This window comes from Podarcis liolepis, assembly GCF_965112155.1.
Source record: "Podarcis liolepis genome assembly, chromosome: 12".
In the NCBI taxonomy this organism is placed as follows: domain Eukaryota; kingdom Metazoa; phylum Chordata; class Lepidosauria; order Squamata; family Lacertidae; genus Podarcis; species Podarcis liolepis.
This window is the reverse complement of record NC_139563.1, coordinates 57226985-57249698: the sequence shown is the minus strand read 5'-3', so window position 1 is coordinate 57249698 and position 22714 is coordinate 57226985. Positions and strand designations below refer to the sequence as shown.

Below are 22714 nucleotides of genomic sequence, written 5' to 3'. Positions count from 1 at the left end.
CAAAACTAAAAGAGAACAAACATTAAACACATACAAACATGTCCACTGAAAAATGAATGTGCTCAAGAGCCAAACAATATTGACTGTCAGCTGGAAAAGAAAAACAAGGAAATGTGTGGACCTGAAATGTTTTGTATGAAATGAAATGGCTGGCAGGAATCCTGAACAAGAGCACTCCTACAAGGAGGTGAGGATAAACTGCAACGTTTTGTTGCAGGTTCCACTCTTTTATAATAGATGACAGAACAAGTAACAAGATTTAATACTGACTGCTCTGTGTAAACAGCTGTCCAAATACTCAGTGAAACCAAACCCACAGCAGTGGCAGCTTTTCAACCAGTCAGCATAGTTGCTAACTCTGTTTTGCTGCCACAAATATTGATGGGAGACCTGGACTCTCCTTGCATCATCTGTTTGGTCATTTGCAGAAAACACGTGTGCAGGCACTCCTTGTTACATCTTCTGAGGGAGAATGCCTTTTGCCGCTTCCCCTTTGTTTTTCTTTCGGACAGAATGGGGGTGGTGGCGGTGGGCTGTTTACAGCCCTGGCCCAGGACATACAGATAGAAAAAGGACTCCAAGTCTAGCACTATTCAGAGTCCTCCTCAGCACAGCCAGCTAATATACATTTGTGAGGTGGCAGAGGATATAGCATTATCTTCAAGTGGACCGGAATCAGTCGTGCTCTTTTTCAGAAGTTAAACACTGTCTGCTCAGAGTTACAAACTCCCATCTATGCTATTTGATAAAGGGCTCCCATCTATGCTATTTGATAAAGGGCTTACTTTTTTGGGAGCCATGCTGCTGCTGAGCCACGGGCAGTTTAAGTGACCTTTTTGGAGAGAGACCTTGGCTCCAGCTCCATGAGAGATTTTTGCCAGTGGAGCTAGGATATGATGCTAGCCAACATAGTTAGACTGTTATGCAATGCTACCATTCCTAGCAGATTAATCTTAGACGAATGACTACACCAAAGACAAAAGCTACTAGGATACACATGGCAGAGGTGCACACAACATGTGATAAGCCTAGTAGAACAAAGGTGGTTGACAGCGCAGGTAACAAACCAGGCCACATGCTACCTAGAAAAGTAGGAAGACAATGGCAAATTCAACTTGTAGGAGCAATTACAACTGGTTCCAGTTCTGAAAATATCACCCAGGATAGCAAAGCAAAACCATTTCATGATTCCCAGCAAATGCCTGTCCAATTGTGGTCATGCCCTATGTCACAGATGCAGAGGAAATAATTTATTGAGACTAGGGCAGTATTATAGATTGAAAGTGTAAACTGTTTATTGTGTTCATTTCAATATTATGGTTTTGTTTTGTTGTACACTACCTTGAGCATATGCGACAGTGGTTTGTAAATTAAACAGATATTGGTCTGGTTTGCACATTGCACAAAGCCAAATTATGCCGTAGCATATACCCAAGCATATGAGCTCCTAGCTCACAGCTAATTTGCTCCTGCCTCGTCCTTTTCTTGGTGCAAAATTTAGATTGCCTGAGCAGAGATTATTTTGGTTGAGGGTTGAGTAAGCCAGCAGGAGAAATATTATTGTGGTTAATCATCATTTTCTAGAATTCAATTATACCAACCTATTTTTTGCAGTCTGAAACTGTGCAGTCATTCTGGAGTAATTTCTCTCTTTCTGCTCTTCCCTTGTGGCAGAGACAACAGTGAGGTCCCCAAATAGATCAACTAGCCAAGTCAGGCGAGCAATCCCACTAAAAGCTGGGAACCCTGAGCGTTCTTCATCCAATGCGCCACCTTTAGAAATGAGAAAGAGGACTTTGAACACATGGCTGGAAAAAGAACTATTCTGCCTATGGGTGGACTCGCTATACTATCAAATAGACAGAATAATTTCAAAGACCAGGTCTGTTTGTACAACAGACAGTAGAATGGACTGCGCCAGTCCAAACTGCAGCTGGGGGCTGGACAGAACCACATTTTTAAAGCTCTCTTACAATAAATAATACTTGTAAATAGAAAAACCAGTACAGTCAGCAAAGAGGGAGGCCTAGAATCTTTGGTTAAACTGGCTAAGAATCTAGGCCTGGTCCACGTTTATTCCTTCCAGAAATGGGTGGGTTGATGACGTCTGAAGCACCAGCTGCTGCAAAGCAGGTCAGACTGCATTAAATTAGACAGCCTCCAACAACTGACCTGTGAAGTGCAAGGTTCCCTTCACAAGCTCCTTCCCTGCCACCTCTTTCTTCAGCTGCTTGTACTCCTCAGTCAGGAGTTCAATATGTTCCACGTGGAGGATTTTGCCTGCCATGGAGACAAATGAGATTTAATGATCAACAATTGGGAATGGCATCAGGTTCAAATGCATGGTTGTCAGTGCCCAGTGTGAGAGAAGCTATGCGCCTTGAGACCTTCTTACTACATAGCTAGTAAAGTCATAAAATCTCCCCTTGAGTAATTTACCTGGGAACCCTACACCAAGGAAGTAGCTACCCATTCCATTTCTTGGCTCCACTATTTGTTTGTTTGTTTGTTTGTACATACAGACATACATACATATCCTGCCTTTTTCCCTAGTAGGACTTAAGGCATCCTACAGATAAAAATGGCTAAAAACAGGAAAAAAACAATTAAGCAACTATTTCGTCCATCAGATAAAAAGGTGGGGTATATATACATGAGAATGAAATTACCTTCCCTGAAGGTACAGAGCAGGCCTGGGCACCCTGTGCCAAACAGCTTATCAGCCATTTACTGTACCCCATCAGGTGCTGCAAAACGTCCCTGTTTTTGAACACAATTTAGATGGTTGGTGGGTCAGACATTGTGCAGACTTGCTCCAAAATACAATGTGCTTCCACACTGCACTATCTGTATTACTACACCTGCTTTTCACTTTTTTAAAGAGTGGGATCTTATTTGCACTGGTATCAGTGTGGGTGAAAGACTGCTACTCTTAAACAGCTCTATTTCTTCTTTACATCTTCAGGTGAGGCAGTGGACGTGCTGGACCACTCTCTTGCCTTGGTAAAGGACTGCATGAGTCAATAAACTGAAGCTCAATCTAGATAAGACTGGGGCCCTAGAGCAGATGACTGGGGCAAACTCCCTCTGAAGGAGGGGGCACACAGCTTGGGGGTACTTCTGGGTCCTTTGCAGTTGGTGGCCCAACTGCACCCCTCTCTGGACAGGGATAGCCTAACTACTGTTGTCTATGCACTTGGTAACCTCTAGGCGAGAATACTGTGACATTATACATGGGGCTGCCTCTGAAGAAGAATTGGAAACTTTAGCTGGTGCAGAATCTGGCGGCCAGGTTGCTCACCGGGGAAAGACAGTCTGAGCATTTATCACCAATCCTGGCCTAACTGCACTGGCTGCCAATCACTTTCTGGGCCCAATTCAAAGTACTGGCTTTGACCTATAAAGCCTTAAATGGCTCAGGACCACAACAGCTCAAGGATGCCTCTCCCCATATGAACCACCCTGGACCCTGAGGCCCTTCTTTGCATGCCTCCTTCATGAAGGGTCTGGAGGTTGGCAACATGAGAATGGGCCTTTTCTGCAGTGGCTCCCATTTGTGGAATGCTATCCCTAAGGAGATATCCCCAAGGGGACGTGGATGGCGCTGTGGTCTAAACCACAGAGCCTAGGACTTGCCGATCAGAAGGTCAGCAGTTCGAATCCCCGCAATGATGGGGTGAGCTCCCGTTGCTCGGTCCCTGCTCCTGCCAACCTAGCAGTTTGAAAGCACGTCAAAGTGCAAGTAGATAAATAGGTACCGCTCCGGCGGGAAGGTAAACAGTTTTTCCGTGTGCTGCTCTGGTTCGCCAGAAGCAGCTTAGTCATGCTGGCCGCATGACCCAGAAGCTGTCTGCGGACGAACGCCGGCTCCCTTGGCCAGCAAAGTGAGATGAGTGCTGCAACCCCAGAGTCATCCGCGACTGGACTTAACGATCAGGGGTCTTTACCTTTATCCCCCAGGAGGCTCACCTGGCACTTTCTCTATAACCAGGCCTTTGGATGATTAAACAATCTATGGCCTTTAAAATGTGTTTGTGGTTTGTTCTCGTTTTTTCATTATTGTTATGTATTTTGTGTTCTCATGTTTTATTTTTATGTTGTAAACCACCCTATGATCTTCAGATGAAGGGTAGTATACAAATTTAATAAATAATAATAATCAGTAACAAAAGAGAATGAACTAAGGAATTTCCCCCTGCTTTTTTCCCTAGGAAAGGTGAAATCAGGGGCAACCCAAGACATTTTGCTGCCTTATATGAAGTACAAGGTGGTGCTACACCCACTCCTCCAAATTCCACACGCAGTACCTTGCTGCAATGGGACAACATCCTCTGTTGCAGAAGGCTAGCTTTTTTGAGGGAGGGGCGGGTCAGGACAGGCCATGTGGTGCACAAAACTTGTCAGCATCTATATTGTGTTTTTAATATTTGATTGGGAGCCACCCAGAGCGGCAGGGGAAACCCAGCCAGATGGGTGGGGTATAAATAAGAAATTATCTTAATTGTCTTATGTGAAGCCAGTAGGTGTGGTCATCAGGGGATTTGGGCTGGGTGTTCACTGGTATGTGGATGATACTCAGCTCTACTTCTCATTTAAATCGGAACCAGTGAAGGCAGTGAACATCTTGAAGGCCGTTGAAGGATGGATGGCAGCTAACAGATTTAGGTTGAATCCCAACAAGACAGAAATACTGTTTCTGGGCAACAGGGGGTGGGGGGGGTGGGCAGGTGTGAGGTACTTCGTCGTCCTGAATGCAGTAACTGTGCCCCTGAAGGACGAGGTGCACACAGCCTGGGAGCCATTTTGGACTCACAGCTGTCTATGGAGGCACAGGTCCAGGGCGGCTGTCTACCAGCTCCATCTGGTACATCGGCTGAGACCCTACCTGCCTGCACAGTGTCTCACCAGAGTGGTACATGTGCTGGTTATCTCATGCTTGGACTACTGCTTGATCTACCTTTGAAAGTGACTCAGAAAGTACAACTAATCCAGAATGCAGCTGCCAGACTGGTGACTGGGAGTGGCCACTGGGAACATATACCACCGTTCTGAAAGACCTAGATTGGCTCCCAGTATGTTTCTGAGCACAATTCGAATTGTTGGTGCTGACCTTTAAAGCCCTAAATGGCCTCATCCCTATATACCTGAAGGAGCGTCTCCACCTCCATCGTTCAGCCCAGAAACTGAGATCCAGCACAGAGGCCCTTCTGGCGGTTCCCTCATTGTGAGAAGTGAAGCTACAGGGAACCAGGCAGAGGGCCTTCGTGGTAGTGGCACCCACCCTGTGGAATGACCTCACATCAGATGTCAAGGAGATAAAGAACTACACAACTTTTAGAAGACATCTGAAGGCAGTCCTGCATAGGGAAGCCTTTTGGTGTGTAATGTTTTGTTATGTTTTTATATATGTTGGAAGCCTCCCAGAATGACTGGGGAAACCCAGTCAGATGCGCGGGGTACTATTATTATTGTTGTTGTTGTTATTAGTAGTAGTAGTACAGTAGTAGTGGTGGTAGTAGTAGTAGTAGTAGTAGTATATTCTCCAACAGAAGGGAACACTGAAGAAACGTTGAGAGAGGTGCTGCCATTGCCTCTCAGCGTCTGTTGCCTGAGACAGTTGCCTCATTTTGCCTAATGGTAGGGTTTGACCCCAGGTGACACATACTTTATACCTTTCTTAGAAGCTGAAGCAGTAAAGTGGTTGTCTCTGTCCAAGAGCACAAACTTCTTGCAGCACAGCACAGTGTTCCTTAGTTTTCCATTTTGTACCACACCTGTTCCTCATCTGAGATGTCCCCCCACCCCCATTCTGTTAATTTGGAGGGACCAGGGCAGAGTTCCTTTGTCTCTAATAGTTTAGAAGAAAGGAGACCTTTGACATATATAATTTCTCCCATTGTGATGCTGCAGTAGTAGAAGAAGAAGAAGAAGCAGTACTTGTCAAATTCTTCTTTCTGCATAACTATCCATACAGGACAGGATACCTTTGCCACTGTGCTGCCCTGCGACACACACTTTAAATTACAAAGGAGCAGAGCCATGGTGGCACACACTGTTTTAAACAAGCACAGCCTTGGTTTTGCATGATACCTTTCTGCTCTGCCAACTCCCACAGCTCATGTGCTTCCTTTGCAGACAGCGCCAAAGGGTACTCGACAAGGACATGTTTCCCAGCCTCCAGGAACATCCTTACAAAGGAGAAAATGAAATGCGTTACACTTATGCATCTTGCACTTTCAGAAGCTCAGAGCACCTTTCCTAGGTGTTTTCCAAATTATTCCCAGCAGCAGGGTGGCTAAAAATAAATGATTTAAAAAATAACCAAAAAAATTAAAATTTTAAAATAAAATGCTTTTGGAGGAAAAATCTTTCTAAGGATAGTTTTCTATTTAAGTTACATTATAGTCCAAAGGCTATTCATCAGGAAATAAGGATTTGTTGTAAGTTTTTCATGGGTGCTAAAACTCAGTCTGTGGTGTTTTTTTTAAAAAATGTTTAACCACATCAGTTAACAAACATGGATACATGGATACATATGCTATAATGTTATTGTTTTAGTTAAATAAATTGTTTAAATTGTTATTAAGGAAATGATTATTTTTCTCCTTCCAATAAAGTACAGCAGAAAAGTTTCCAAATAGAAACAGTTAACGTATTAAACCTCACAATAATTTCATAATTATCTGTCTATGTATTTCTAATAGTACAACCAAATCAGTCATTTTTAATATAACTGTAAAAACTACTCTGAAAATTTATTATTCCAAAAATGAAACCTTCATCTGGTTGCAAATATTAAGATTATACCAGCAAGAATGAGTCTTTCTGTAAAAAAATGATTTAAATCAAGTCTTACTGACTAGTGATTTAAATCAAATCCTCCCAGCCCAGCAGCCGTGCAAACTACAATTCTCATTGTTCTTTTGGTGCAGCAATTACAGTTGCAGCCAAAGTCAAACTCGTTTACAGTTTGACGCAAGCTTTCATGGATATCAGAAGCATTTCTAGGCGCTAAGGACAATTTTCTCCATACCTTTTTACATTCTAGCATCCATACAAGCACTTCGCATAAACTGCGCATTTATATTGTTGCCTTTCTAGATGAAACACACACATTAAGTGGCGACCAGGAAAGAGCCAAGGCTCAGGGGAGCCAGAGAGCAGGGCCAGAGCAGCTGCTTTGCATGCAGACGTTCCCAAGTTCAATCCCTGACGTCTCCAGAAAGAGCGGGGAAGAGAATCGTAGTATTGTAGAGTTGGAAGGGATCCCAAGAGTCACCAAGAGCAACTCCCTGAAATGCAGGAACCTTAGCTAAAGCATCCCTGGCAGATGGGCATCCAACCTCCACTTAAAAACCTCCAGTGAAGGAGGGAATCCGTTCCTCTGTCAAATGGCTCTTATTGCCATAAAGTTATTCTTGATGTTTTCTGTCTGAAATTCTGAAGAGCCTCTGCTGGTCAGTATGGACAAAGCTGAGCTTGACAGACCAATGGTCTAACCTGGTGTAAGGCTGTTTCCTATGTTCCTATCCCACCCACGTTTTGGAAGGTAAGAAAATGTACTGTTTAAACTCGCATGAACCATCATCAACTGATGAGAAGGATAATGCCTAAATCGCAACTGAATTTGCTGAAAGTCATTCTGGTCAACATACTCTCTGGAATAACGGAGAACCGACATTCTAACGTCGTTTTTATACTAGAGAATTAGGAAGGCAATACCTGACAGTCTCACTGTGGTTCTGGTTATCTGTACAGACGATGGCAGCAGTGACCTCCTTGCTGTCCACAGCTTCTTGTAGACTTATCTGCTTGACTTTCTGAACATCACCTAGAGGTCTCCTAGTTTTAGCAGAAACAAAAATGAATGAGAACATACCTACCATGAACAGCACTTATGTGGCACAAAAGTGCAGAAGGAAGCAACAAGAGCTTATTTATTTCTCAAAATTGCTTTTGGAGCTTTTTACTCAATTACAATGTCACAACAATAATAAAAAAGCATAATTAAAACAGATTATAGATAATCCAGTACCATGGGGAATATTTTAAAATGCCAGAAACTTAAAAAGATGATAGAATTAAGATGTTTTCATCTGGTGCCTGAAAGAAAACAGTGTTGGAACCAGATAAGTAAATGGGGCACCACAACCAAAAAGGCATTCTCTCCAGTTATCACTCATTTTACCTCTGACGAAAAGGGAATACTGAAAAGAGCCTCAGTGGGGGACAACTTGAGATGTACAGCGCTCTAAATATTGGGTTCCTGGCTCATTAGAATATTAAGTTCCTACTCAGCATTTGAAGAAGTAGGTTACAGTGGTGCCTCGCAAGACGAAATTAATTCGTTCCGCGAGTTTTGCCGTCTAGCGAATTTTTCGTCTTGCGAAGCACGGTTTTAACGGTTTAACAAAGTCGCAAGACGTTTTCGTCTTGCGAAGCAAGCCCATAGGGAAATTCGTCTTGCGAGGCAAATCGAAAACAGAAAAACCTTTCGTCTAGCGAGTTTTTTGTCTTGCGAGGCATTCGTCTTGCGAGGTACCACTGTATTACCTATGAGACATCATGCCCATTTTCCGAAAAAATAAAAGGCTGATAAAAGGCTTATCAAAAGTTAGCTTCAAGGTGCCATCAAGCATAATTGTTTTTACAAGGTATAAATTAGTCTCATTAGACTTTTTTTCTTAAGCCACATAATGAAGCCTCTCACCTAGACACAAAGCCCAACAGTCTGAGATGCTCAGCAGGACTGGAAGGCAAAGGATTCAGCAAGTCCCTGATCCGCACAGATCCTGCAATCCCAATCCCAACGACCACAGCCCCAAACATGGTAAAACCTTCGTGAAAGAGGGAGGGGTGGGGGAAGAGGAAGAAAGGTTACTAGAAGCTTGTTTCTCTCCCCATTATCCTCTACGCTATCACAGAATTGCTGCTAGCATTTCCTATACGGATGGTCTAATTGTTTAAAGAGCTGCATTCTTTCAACCCTAGCAAAGTTAATTGCACAGGATACTTCAATACTGAAAGTGCACAGAGGGACAGCAAATCTATGGCTATAAGAGCTGGACGTTAGATTGTGATGTTTAATTTATGCATTTTTAAAAAACAGCATTGTAATACCGGCATGTTTTTTGTTTAATGGCAAATTGCCAAGAGACTCTTGTGTAAGTGATGCATTAATAAATAATAATAATAATAATAATAATAATAATAATAATAATCTTTAAACATCAGATACATAAACGTTGGCCAGAGAAGGGGATTTCTGCTTTGCCTCTCCCTGCCAGGGCGATCCCTCTGCTTCAACTGACAGCTGCCCTGGGATGCCAGAGTCAAGGGGCAAAAGACCTGTCACTGGCCAGAGGCTTCCCTTCTAGAAAGGGTGTTTGGCACTCTTTCCTCAGTTAAATGTTTTGATTATAGCAGGATTGTGCCCACTATGTTCTCTTAGATTAAAGGCTGGCCCAAGACATTTTGACACCTAAGGCAAACCACAAAATGTTGCCCCCCCCACCAGGTAAGAAGGGGTGAGTGAAGATCTGCATCAGGAACAAGGGGAGGGGGAATCAAATCAACCTTACTCAATGGCTGAACTGGGAATCAGAGGTTGTTGTGGGGGAAGGAAGAGGTCCACTCTGGATCATGCTGCGCAGATGCAGACCCATGGGGCTCCCTCCACCATTTCTTCCCTAGGGGTGGGAAGAGACCAGCAGCACTGTCTATGTGCTAAGAGGCCTCTGTGGAGGAGGGCTGGGGTGGGGGCTGAGGAGGTGGCAGATCCAGCCTCCGAGGAATGCTCGGCAGCTGCTGTTACTACTGCAGTGGTGGGCAATGCATTCCTTGGAGGGCGGATCTGCTTCCCCTGTGGATCTTGCCACCCGAGACAGTTGCCTCACCTTGCCTCATGGATGGGCCAGCCCTGCTCTCACAGACTCTCAATCCTGTTCCATTAGCAAGGCCTACAAAGTACATTTCCCCTTATAATTTAGGAAGCCTTCCCTTTCCAACAACTTACTTGTAACGTCAACCAATAAGACAACTTCTTTTCAGTTTAATTTGCCAGTTGCCTCCTCAAGCAGACATGTATCTCTGTGCTCTTCACTTCCTCAGTTGGTCTTCCTGTTGCCTGGATTGTTCTGCCAAGACAGAAGAGTGCTTTGGGTACAACATCAGGTGCAAATGTGGAATGAAAAAGGCTGTGAGATGGGCTGCTGCTCACACAATATGAAGAGCTTCAATTCCCGTAATCATTGCCTGCACTTGCCCTCTGTAGCATTCCAGCTGTTCAGCCAACCCAGCAGCAAATGGCAGGAGGAGAGAGGGCAGCCAGGAGGGCAAGCAGTCAGAAGCCAGGGATGGAACTGGGTACATCATACCTGGGGAGGGGGAGTAAAGTCCTTCACCTGGGTCTGCGCAAAAAGAACACGAGAGGATGCAGGTAGCAGTATTTAGGACGATGCCTCAGCTTTACAAAGAATTCACTACTTCTTTCTGCCTTTTCTGTATAACAAAGATAAGGCATATGCACTTTTGACTGCTCAAGATAAGCATGAGGGTGAGACCAACCACAAGTTATCTATCAAAAACAGGAACGGGGTCAAAGAGGAGTAGCGAAGGAGCCTTCCTGGATCAAATTGAAACTAGATATGTTGCCCTCTTCCAGGGGGGAGGCCCAATTTCCTCTCCCCTTTTTAAAAAATAGCTTTCTCACACCAACAAAAAACCCTATCCCACCTTTTCTTTTAAACTCTTGAATTCTGGTCCTCTGGTAAATTGTTATTTGTTTTTATTCCAACCAATGACACAACATTTTGGAGAGAGTCTAGGCTACTACTTTGGCAAGAATCAGATTGGGCACTTCAACAGTGCACAGAAGACAGTGCCTTTGGGGGCAGGCAGTGATCGCCGAAGAATTGATGCTTTTGGTGCTGGAGGAGACTCTTGAGAGTCCCATGGACTGCAAGAAGATCAAACGCATCGATTCTTAAGGAAATCAGCCCTGAGTGCTCACTGGAAGGACAGAGCCTGAAGCTGAGGCTCTGTGATGGCCTGGGAATCTGATTCAGAGGCTGAACCGGAGGAATCCCAGCCTGCACAGGAGTCCCCGCCTCCAGGGCCAGCTGAACTGGGGCAGGGCCTTGATTCTGAAGTGCCTGCACCTGTGCCGGATCCTCAGGAGCAGACACTGGATGATTCCACTCTGGCTCCGGAGGTGATTGAGGACCCATTGCCTACAGGTGCGCCTCTCCCAGCCCTGTCAGGGGAAGGTGGGCCTCCCCCTGGGTCCAGTAACCCTCCAGCCTCTCCTGAGCTGCAGAGGCTCAGGGCAGAGAGGTGGAGGGAACTGGTTTCTCTCAGGAGGAGTGCTTGCCTTAAGGCCAGGAGAGGCGGGTCACCTGTGGACCGCCCCTGGCCTCAGAGAAGATAAAGGCCAGGTTGTGGGAGCAACGTCGTTGGAAACCTGTTTCTGCCAGCACCGAGACCTGTTCTTCCAGAGTTCCCGACCTTGCCCGGCTCCTCGCTTTGGACCCCACTTCACCCTTGGTGGACAGTCCCCAGACCCTCGACCCAGGACCGGACTCTGTCCACGCCTCACGGTAACCAGCACAGGCTCCAATACTTTGGCCACCTCATGAGAAGAGAAGACTCCCTGGAAAAGACCCTGATGTTGGGAAAGATGGAGGGCACAAGGAGAAGTGGATGACAGAGGACGAGATGGTTGGACAGTGTTCTCGAAGAGACCAGCATGAGTCTGTCCAAACTGCGGGAGGCAGTGGAAGACAGAAGTGCCTGGCGTGCCCTGGTCCATGGGGTCACATACAGTCAGACACGACTAAACAACAACAACAGTGTTCTTGGGGTGGTAGCCAGCATCATTTTTTGCACTGAGCACCCCAAGGTCAGAGGAAGCAAGAAGAGTTCTCCCCTATTCAAGTGGAACATTGAGGATGTCTTCCCAGAACAACCCTTCCCCTTTCCAAAATAAAAATTAGATGAGCAATCCTTGCCTGGATTCCTGGAGGCTATGATAGCAAATGTTCTACATCTTAATCCAAAATGCCACCAGAGGGAATCCTTGCAATCTCAAATAGCTATTTAGGCAAAAGCTCCTAAACTCCTTGGCTTATATAAAACACAAGAAAGGACATTATAACACTGTTACAGTCCTTCCCTGTAATGAAAAACAAAACAAAGAAACCACGTTTTTTAATATCTAGGCCCCAGGCTGATGAGGGAACATACATTCATATTTCTCAATGCCACTTAGCTGTGTTTATATTACACAGGTCATTTTGGAGACAGGATACTGGGTGGAGCAGTTACTTTTCATCCTGAGGTCCTGGTGGTGAGGAGATGCTGTGGAAATTCATTAATGCATCAAGGAAGAAATGCTGTTGGAAACAACCCCTAATTAAGCCCCACTGAAACCAATGGAACTTGCTTTTGATGTATATGAAGGATCAAGGTCTCTCACACAACATGAAGACTGCTGTCCGTTTTCCTTTCCCTTCTCTCCCCCACTCCAATACCTCCAACCACAGGGCTATTCATCCAGGTTCTGTATAGATAAATAAACTTCCTCAAAACTATCTCTGAGTTGGAAATGGACTCAAAGTCTAGCCCTCCCTCCTATACAGGCCAGCCCAAGAAGCTGTTTGACAAAATGGCTCCCCCCCCATTCCAAAGTGTAGAAGCCAACAGGAGCAGCAGTTGAATCCAGCGCAAATTTATATATTTTATAGACTGCTACTCTGTTAACTATTTCATATCTCCCAACTTTAATTCACGAATATTTGTTTCATATACAAGTTCAGGCCTGAACTAAATTAATGCTGAAGAAAATAGCCTCTGAGGTTCCTCCAACTTTACTTTCTGCTACAGCAGAAAACCGGAGCCTTTTTAAAAAATGCAATAAGCATTTATTGTACATATCTGCTGAGATGCACACATTTGTTTGTGTTGTTTGTAATAATTAGTTCTCTCCGCAGAATAGTTTTGGAAAAGCCCAGCCTCTCTCAAACTAGGGAATGACGGTGTGGTGTAGTCTATAGTTTTATGGTAGTTCTCTGGATCTGGTAACCATTCATTCTACCAAAAGACAATTTTGCGAGAGCGCTCTATGGGAGTTTCCACCACTGAGTTGCCAACAAAGATAACACAGGTCTAAACTGGAGATCGGTTGTAGTCTGCTGCAGCAAGCTGAATGTTCAAGAAGTAACTTCAGTCTTTTTCCAGTCTGAAAACTTGAAGCTGCAACTGAGTAGGAAGACAAAGGAAGATTTTCCACCACCCCTGGGGCAGGGGAAATGTGGGGGGTGGGCCAATTATACCAAAAACACACTCTTATTTTGCTAAACTATCCCCAAGCTCAGAATAACTTCTCCTTCCTTTAATTTTGACCAATCACCTCTAAATAAATTATCTTACATTAATTCATTTCTTCAAATAAAAATCCGACCTAGATCATCCCTTAATTCATTATCAACCCAGATCCTGCCTGCCCCAAATCCAGTTTTCAGTTAACCCTAAGTCCCCGCATTTTCCATCTGTTCCTAGTTCCATATAAAGTAAAACTACACACTGTTGAACATCTTTAAGTCTACTGTTTTTAACAGGAAGGGGCAAAGAGCGCCCTAGGATCCATGCTCCCGTGGGATTAGGGTGGTTACACGGAATCCTTCTCCCTGACATGCTTGCTTTCTATTTTCAGCACCTGCCCCCTAAAGTGCCAGGGTTTAGCAAAGCTTTACCACCTCATTCAGCTGAATGCCTAAACTGACCCCCAGGATGCGGAATTCTGTACCAATCTGAATTTTTCATTGCTTGTCCATTTTGGTCCATCCTGGTTGCTAGGTAATTCTATGAAAATGTTAATCTACAGACCCATTTCCATAAATAGTTAATCTGTTCTAAATTGTTTTAAATTTAACTTTCCACAGTTTCATTCTCTAGCAACTTTTAAATGGCATTTTACATGTGAGGGGGGAAACCAGAAGCATGACATGCAAGATGACACAAAACTTTTCTATTTTTCTTCTCCTAAAGTTCAGTTGAAGGGACCACCCCCACCAATAGGGAATAGACTACTTACCCTTTATGGTACTGAGAATTTTGCTTTCTCATTTAGTGATCTGACAAAAAAATAATAATCCTAGGAACAAATCAAATGCACTTAATTTTGGTAGTTTGGGTGTCTTACATTGGTCACAAAAACCCTTTCCCCCTCAGCTATGGACTATGTGACCACAATGTGATGACCTCATAGGTGGCAAGTCTGGTGCATCTTTGGAACATGATCTTCAGTGCAACAAAAGGTGAGTTCTTGTCCCGCTATACCTTGTGAGTCACTTAAAAAGATTCCAGGACGGGCTGTACTTGAAGCCGATATGACTGAAAGCCTTCATGTTGCCAACTCCAATCGTTCAGATAACAACTGTGAAATAGTTACAATACACCGAATGTTTAAATCCCTTTCTGCAGTATTAGAATGATTTGCCTTCAAGGGACAGATCACAGTAATGCAACAGTTTCTTTATAAACATCCATGAAGGCTAGATGCTTGGGATTAAAGATCAAGAGTGAGTTTGTTTTTAAATGCTTGGCAGGCCACACACTAGTGTTGAGCTTTTTTTAGGGAGTGTGCCACATCGACTACCTTTAAAAGCACTGAAAAAAATGTTGCCGCTCCAGAACTGCATTCAGGAGTGTTCTGGCTGGAAAAAGCCCTTGCACACACAAAATACAATTTATATGCAATGCCACTATGAGCCACAGATCCTAGCAGAGACAGTATGAAAGGAACCCTGGGCATGCTTTTATATGAACAGATACAACTTGTCCTGAATCAATCTGACTGTCCTTCTATAGAAGTATTGTCCATATTTAGAGACTCTCAGGCAGAGTTCTACTCCACTCCTGCAAAGCATACCTCAGCTATGGACCCTCAAATGACATTTTCTCTAAGTTATATATTCCCAGCCCCACCTTCTGCCATCTGAGGGACTTCAGAATTCAACCCCACAACTAAAAATGCCAGACTTAAGCCACAAACTTGTACACTGGAACACCGGTAAAATTTGACTGTCCTGCAATTCATGTCAGAGCTGGAAAACATAGCAACCATTGCCATGAATTGAAGGATGTGTTCATGGGAGCAGTTTGGAAAGGATGGCCAAAAACTATTTGGTGTTAGGTTGCAGCATGAGTCACTCTGACCCCTGCTGCAACTGCAGTCTGACTGAGTGTTGGTTCTCACATTACTTTTACTAATAGAAATACCAAGACCAGTGTCAGAAAACAGGTGTGCAAACATAATGCCAGGAGGGCCATAAGAGTGCCTCATTTCCTTGCTGACAAACACACTGGGATTCCTGACACATGTAGGGAAAGGGAAATAAATAGATGAATCTGCTTTATACCAAGTCATACCTTCTATAGCCCAATATTAGCTGGGCTGACTGATGTCCAAAGATCTTTTCCAGCCCTTCTCCTTATATCCTTATAAACAAAAACATGGCAATCCAAGCAGTGTTTGAAATTAGCCAGGCACCAGGACCATTTTGCACCTGGCTATCAACCACTTGTGTCCAAGTGAACTTGCCTGGGCGCCAGGATGGCACCTGACGCCCCCACCATCTGGAGCTTCATGCCTGGGGATCATTGAATCAGGACGCTTTTCACACTCATAACAATATCCTGTAAAATTCTATCAGTTATATTTTATCTGCATAATCAAAATGAATTTCAGGAACAAAAAATGTTTTTTCTGTGCAGCCTGAGCAGGAGCAGTCACCATTAAGAAAGAGGCTGGAATAGGCCAATATATACTGTGTGTAGATTATTCCTAGATCAAGTGACTTGTCTTCTTTAAGTTCTCGAAGCTGTTAACCTAGCTCAAAGTTGTCATCTGAACTAGCCAAATGTTTAACTGAGACTTAATCACAGTCTGTCAATCATTTGCAAAATAAGACTTAAGAGCTGCCTTGTCCCCAAATGGCAACTAGACATTCTGTTTTGGCAGCTGCAACCGTGGTTTAAGGAGCCATTTGACACTTTGCTTATATATCTGTCCATGTACACAGGGTAGGAAAGCTTGCGTATTGCAGAAACCCCTGACCAGTGCATCTTTTTACACCCTTCACGTTGACGTGAACATACAACAATTCCCACAGGACCCTGTAAATGGGAGCTGGATCACCCAGAGTAAAAAATAGAGGGCAGGTTTTGATCACATCACAATTTCAACCAAGTGCAGCTGTTTTATTTTCCCTCAGACAAATGACAATCATTCTCATGGCTGAGAGAAGGCAAAGATCTCGCAACTCAAGCCTCTGAGAATCAAGTCAGAACCACCCTGGAGTCTGTTTCTGGATCATATTACAGTCTTGCAGACTGATTTTTCTACAAAGGAAAGTGAGACCTGCAGCAAAGTGTTCCAGTATGGAAGTTGGTTCACCTTTTACGCAGTTGGAGGCATTGTGGCCAGACAGCCGGGTCTCAACAGTTCCCCAGCCAAACGGGCGGAGGGACGCCGCCTCTCCCCCACATCACTCCAGCCGCATCACCATTGCTGGGGGACAGCCCCAGCCATTCAGCTGGCAGGGTGGGTGTGGCCACGGGCAATTTAATCGCGGCACGGCTGGCCGGCCCCCTTTCTCACCCCTTCGTCGAATCACCCGACCCACCCACGCTCTTTTCATGCTTTGCTCATATGACCTTGCTATGGACAATTGTTGGTCGCCATGTTGTTGAGGCTGGGTAGGAATTTTTTCCACTTGGCAAATTGGCACCGGCCATTTGGTTTTTGACTACCTAGTAGCAATCGTCACAACTTTGGTAGGTTTAGGCATTGGGTAAACCTTTGTTTGGTTGGAGGGGAGGATGCTGCCTTCACCTGCCCCTCCTCAGTAAGGGTATCCTGTTAAAGGGATCCAGGGTGTGAAGCCTATCCGAAGTCTGGACGTGGGCTAGGGCCATGTCACAGCCCCTACGGGGACCCCCTATTTAATGTAAGTCATAGGGCACCCCTTATTGGTGGTTTACCCTTCAGTGGACTCTCTGCAGATGGGCAGGAGTCAAGATATGGCTTGGCTTCACCCCAATGCCTAAGCCAAACTGCTCACATCTGTAACCAATAAAGTTGTGGCCTAGTTGAATCTGTTGTTCTCCTGGGAACTTTGTGCCTCGGGTGCTTTGGCATGCAATGCTGCTTCTCAGGATCCTAGTCACTCCGTGCCATTCCTACACCTGGTTCCACACTGTCAATCAGCATTCCATGGAAGGGTGGCACCTCTGCTTGTTCAGTTCTTAGTGGGGCTATTTAGGTTTTTGTCTGCCCCTAACAAGTTACTGTTCTCTTGCAAACCCACAGGTTTCCCCAAGCCAGCTTACACCTCCCTTTCGCGTGTGGTGCGTGTGTGCTGGTTTATCTATAGAAGCAATGGCATTCACAGCTTGGAAGCAGAGGGCAGGATATAGCTCACCTTTATTAATTCCTGTATTTCTTCACTAGAAGGCTTTTCAGCATGAAAATCTGTTGTATTAAAAACACCTGCATCTACTTCAAACTGTGCTCCACACTTTTAGAACTGCTTTAACAGCAGCTAACCTTTCATACCTACAGAATACTTCTCATCGGACCTCAGAATTTTGACTTAAACTCTGCAATTGGAGCTTAAGTCACCCCCATTTTACACTTGGTTGAAATGACCTACAGCAGGCACCCCCAACTTGCGCCCTTCCAGATGTTTTAGCCTACAACTCCCATGATCCCTAGCTAACAGGACCAGTGGTCAGGGATGATGGGAATTGTAGTCCAAAACATCTGAAGGGCCGAAGGGATGCCTGACCTACAGGATATAATTCAGCATCTGCAACTGAATTTTTGAGAGCTCAACTCCTCTTAAAACCAAGTTGTAGATAGCCCGTCAAAGTTACAAAGTTTACTCACCTTAATATCTAAAGTGACACACTTTGCACCATTTTTGTGTCCTTTATTTACCTTACTTCTCTCCCCCCCCTTATTTACTCAAGGTGCACCCTTCAAATGTGCAAGGAATTTACTTGGTGCTTCTTTTAAACATTGCACATTGCTTCCCCTCTCCCCCTCCCACTTTAAGGGCTTGTTGCCCTTTTAAAATTTGGCTTACAGGGTCCATAAACATAAAGCATTTGTCCTTTTCTAAATTGTTCAGAGGGCATATTTCAACAGCTGTAATAAAACACAGGACAGCATACTCAAATAAGCCCTCCCACATTCCACTTGCGCCGCCCCCCCAAAATTACAGCAGTAAGCACTTTGAGGGAAGTATGGATGGGACACAAGAAGAGAAGAAGAGCCTCCTGGGTCAGGCCAGTGGCTCCTCTAGTCCAACATCTTGTTCTCCGAGTGGCCAGGCAGATCCCTGCAGGAGACCAGCGAGCAGAACATGAGCACCAGTGCATCTCTCCCCTCCAGTGGTTTCCAGCACCTGCTTTTTGGAAGCCTTGCTGCCTCCGACTGTGGAGGCAGAGCAGAGCCATCTCACTAGTAACTGCTGATAGCCCTCCTCTCTCCATGGATTTGTCTCATCCTTTTTTAAAGCCATCCAACTTGGTGCCATCCCTGCTTCTTGCAGGAGGGAGTTCTGCAGTTTGCCTTTGTGCTGTTTGGGGAAGCACTGTCTTTTATCTTCCCTGAACCTTCCAGCATTCAGAATAACCAAAGTTACCATCAGCAGCTGGAAAATCCAAAACGACAGGGATATGGTACTTGCTAGCAGGGATGACCGCCCACCTAGCACCACCCCAGCGGGGGGGGGGGCATCACAGAGTCCCATCAACCATGGACCCGAAGCAACATTATCTCCTCCTTCCCCACTTTTTAAAATTCATTCCACATGAGAAAGAAGGGCTGGTTTGAGCTTACCCTTCTCTCCTCTGTCTTTCTGCAGATACTGCTTACACAACTCAACTGCCAGCTCCACTGTGCGGGGTGCAGTCACAAAACCGGCTTGGCCTCACAGCCGCTTGCACAACTCCGGGGAAGGAAGGTCCCTCCTGCCACGAGGCGCCGCCTCCCGAAGTGGAAACTCGGGGCCCGGCGGAGGCCAGAGGCGGGCATAGCAAGAGAAAGGCGGGGCGGAGAGAGACAGGGAAGCGGCGGGGAGGGCATGAGAAGGGCCGGCAGGCGCTGATTGGTGCCCGGTGTCAGACACGGGGCAGGGCCTTCCGTGGGAATCGCCGGCCAAGGCAGCCTGAAACTGAAGCCGGCCGTGCAATGTGCAACTCCTTGCAACGCAAGTTCCCCTTTGGGGTGCAACTTCTCCCGACACGCTCCGTCCTCTGAACGTGCCTGCTTTCCTCACCCGGGTAATGCCAAGGCAAGGCATGCACAATGCAAATCTCTCTCTCTCTCTATCTAAGAGATACACAGATAGAGATGAGAGTCGCTGTGGTCTAGTGGATTATGCAAAGCACGCCTTCCACTCTTCCGTACACAACTCCTGCTGAAGCGAGGCTGCTGCTGCTGCTGGCATAAAAATTAAGTAACTCTCTGCGCGAGCTATTCCAACGTCCTGACAATCTCAGCGGCACCAGCCTCTCCTACAATAATCTGCGTCTGCTTTTATTTCTAAATAAAAACGAAAACAACAAATTCATTCTTGGAAAAAGTTACCCACAGGCCAAGCGGGGCAGGTTCCCTCCGAAGCCCCCGCGCTTGCGCTCCGGGGCGGCCGAGGCCTCGCTTCCCCGCCTCGCCCCGCCCCTGCCCGGCCCTCCTTCGCCCGCGCTCCGCCGGGGGCCGAGGAAGCCTCTCCTCCGTGGCGGGGAGGAGCCGCAAGATGGCGGCGCCCCGGAGGGCAGCGTGACTCGCCCGTTCCCGCCGCGCGGCTTCGGGCAGGACGCCTCTCTCGGCCCTCAGGGGAGCAGCGCCTCTCCGCCCCAGGTTTGTGCCTTCCTGCTGGTTTTAGAAGAGACTCTTTTAAGAGGCGAAAAACTGGACGGGTGTTATTTATATTTAATTAGTCTGCCGCCCTTGGTGTCCCGCGGCGCTTCGCGGTATATTTGTAAACTCGGATATTCTTCCATTCTGCTGGGCGAGCTTTGCTGTGCCGTCACTTGGAACTAAATGCTGTTAATCTCTCACACACGACTCATATACAGACATACTTACCCGGGAGCAAGCCCCATCTTCACTTACTTCTGAGTAAACCTGCATAGAGTTCTTCATAAACTAAAAATGTCATTCAATGTGTGTGTATATGTGAAGAAGTGGGCATGCACAGGAAAGCTTATACCAAGAACAAACTTAGTTGGTCTCAGACTTACCTGTATAGGATTCTGCCTAAACTACAAAAATGCCCTTCTGTGTATATATGTCATTCCCAGTTGTATATGTTGAAGGGCATTTTTAGTCTAGGCAGAATCCTATACAGGTTTACTCAGAAGTAACTGAGGATGGGGCTTGCTCCCAGGTAAGCAGAAATTGCCTTCCAGCCTCAGATTGCAAAACTAAACATGTTTACTAGGGAGTAAGCCCTATAAGATTGGTAGGATTAAGTTTGAGTAAATCCTGTAAAGGAGCACACTGCAAGAAGTCCACAGTTGTGAGGCATGAGTTTAATGGATGAGTCAGGGTAGCACATAGCACTGTGCAGGAGGTGTGGCCCACCCCAGGTGTCATCCCTGAGCGGGGGTGGGGGGGCAGGTTTGACATCGCTGTGCTGTCCCCCCCTGGGACCCTTGCCGTGGGCGGCACCCCCCCCCCCGACGCTCCCCCCCTCCACGGCTAGCCCTGCCCCTGGGTACACAGCATGTCTGCCCCTTCGAGTGCTGGAGCAGCCAGCTCTGCCTATGGAATTAGGCTTCCTTGGTTTCAAGAGACAATGGGGTGTGCCTCCAGGGGTGAAGCCAAACCACTGGAGAGTCACAGCTTGTAACTGCTGCCTCCCATGTTATTTTCGCTGCCAAAGTGACCTCCTCAGAGTGCAGGCCTGAGCAGTGGGTATGGAGGTCCTAGGCTGCTCAGATGACAAAACCCCTTTTCTTGGCCTTGCTGATGTGCTCCAAATGAAAGCGGAGCAATATGTTTGGCACCAGCTTGGCTGCAGGAGTTTCCAGAAGGAGAATACAAAGCACCATCCAACTGTCGTAGGGACTCCACTCCAAATTCGTACAGCGTTTATTTCTTTGCCTTTTCTTCTCCCAGAGATCTTCTGCAAGGCAGCAGTGGTTTAGGATCAGAGTTTTGCTTCTTCCCAGGTGGACAAGCCCCATCTGTCCCTCACTTCCTTCTACAGCGCGCACAGAAACCACCTTCTTGACCACTATTGGTCTTGCCCACTCAATCTGCTGGAGCCACTCTTTGCATGCTTCCTGTGGCAATCACACAGGGTCCCCGGACGTTTCACCATCTGTTGATCCCTGTGCCACTACTTTATTTCCTGCTGCCAGCACCCAGGCCCTAGCAGGTAAAATACTGAGTCCAGTCAGGGTTAAAATTGAATATAAACTTCTATTTATTGCAGTTTAACAAGTGTGTGGTTTCATAAACGGTATCAGTCAATTACAATCATGGGTTGCCTATCCAGACCTATAAATTCTGCTACCTGCTCTCACTCACTAAACCACCTCTCAGATATTTACTTCTCTTCCTAGCTCCTAACTGTTCCTGACTCAGCTTATTTCGCTACACTAACTCAACCTCCCCACAGACTCTATCCCAATTCACTCCCACTCCACCCAACTCCCTACAAACTCTTCCCTTCACCCCTCCTGGAGCTGGTTTTATAGTCCCTCTGACTCCACCCCCCCCCCCAGGTTCTGATTGAGTAACCCGTTTAACTATTTCACCTCCAGCACTCTCATATGTTAACGTCACACTTCCATCCTTAACTCACTGAGAGTTTGAGACCCATCAGGAACCCTCACTTGCTTTAGCCAGCCAGTCAGAGCCATTCCTGAGTGTGACTGGTGTCGCGTGCTCACAACTTCTGGGAGCCACAGTTGGGCTTCTGAGTAGCCCTGCATAGGTTTGAGTATTCTTATCGGAGCTGACCATGGCGAAACACAAAGCAAGGTGGTCTTTATTTCAGATTAGTTAATCCAGTATGGTTTTCTCTGTCTCACAACATGATTACCCCTAACAGATTACCCCTGAGGGCATGTGGCCCTCAGCAGAAAAAAGCCCCACCCCTGTTTTCATGGATTATGAGGCTGGTAGGTGGAGGCACTATACATATACTGTATTAGGCCCTGGTTTTTCTCATTTCTCTCCAATTTATTCCATACAGTGAGAACCCACTGAACAAGGGGTTGCTGGTGGGGTTGCCTTGTTGTTGATTCCTTCCCAACAATGAGTTTGGCTTCCTTCCCCCCACCCCAATTGCAACATGCTGATTTGCTCTCTACGAGCCGTCTCCTAAAATTGCAATATTGGATTCTTGGGTTAGTCACAGTCATTTGTGCGTATCTGCTTTTAAGAGGAGCTATGCTAAAGGCTGTTGAAGTTCTCAGTTTATTTGCCAAAGCCAGAAGTGTTCAAAAGAGGTTCTGGTACAAGCACTTTCTAGAGTATTTGGCCCACTAGTTCTCTAAAATGTCAAATTCCAGTCACTACAGAGGCCATCAATCCTTGGTTAGTGAAAGCAATGTTGTGCATTATCAAATTCTTTTATGCAAGATGTTTCTATTACAACAATTAATATTTGAAAGCCACACATAAATATGCATA

The 22714-nt window shown here is 45.8% G+C and overlaps 2 protein-coding genes and 1 long non-coding RNA gene across 7 annotated transcripts in view; 2 read left to right on the top strand and 1 right to left on the bottom strand.

The window, feature by feature from the left end:
- LOC310690207 overlaps positions 1-7714 on the top strand; it is a 48304-nt gene extending 40590 nt beyond the window's left edge. The window contains exons 2-3 of the long non-coding RNA XR_014517978.1: positions 4212-5379; positions 7102-7714. This is a non-coding gene — a long non-coding RNA (uncharacterized lncRNA). The remainder of the gene's footprint in view (positions 1-4211; positions 5380-7101) is intronic.
- Positions 1-19728, bottom strand: part of BLVRA (biliverdin reductase A) — a 25631-nt gene extending 5903 nt beyond the window's left edge. Inside the window, exons 1-8 of one of the 4 annotated variants that reach the window (XM_083468881.1) lie at positions 18908-19000; positions 10377-10500; positions 10016-10136; positions 8711-8837; positions 7723-7842; positions 6091-6188; positions 2173-2280; positions 1602-1773 (exon numbers count right to left, since the gene is read on the bottom strand). In XM_083468881.1, the coding sequence (XP_083325007.1) occupies positions 1602-1773; positions 2173-2280; positions 6091-6188; positions 7723-7842; positions 8711-8829 (617 nt within the window). In that variant the 5' untranslated portion in view covers positions 8830-8837; positions 10016-10136; positions 10377-10500; positions 18908-19000. Of the gene's footprint in view, positions 1-1601; positions 1774-2172; positions 2281-6090; positions 6189-7722; positions 7843-8710; positions 8838-10015; positions 10137-10219; positions 10501-18907 lie in introns of those variants that run through there. The other 3 variants (XM_083468880.1, XM_083468883.1, XM_083468882.1) reach the window with 3 other exon arrangements.
- Positions 19722-22714, top strand: part of FIGNL1 (fidgetin like 1) — a 22143-nt gene continuing 19150 nt past the window's right edge. The window contains exons 1-2 of one of the 2 annotated variants that reach the window (XM_083468814.1): positions 19809-19927; positions 21191-21452. The gene's annotated coding sequence lies outside the window, so the exon portion shown is untranslated. Of the gene's footprint in view, positions 19928-21190; positions 21453-22714 lie in introns of both variants that reach the window. The other variant, XM_083468813.1, reaches the window with a different exon arrangement.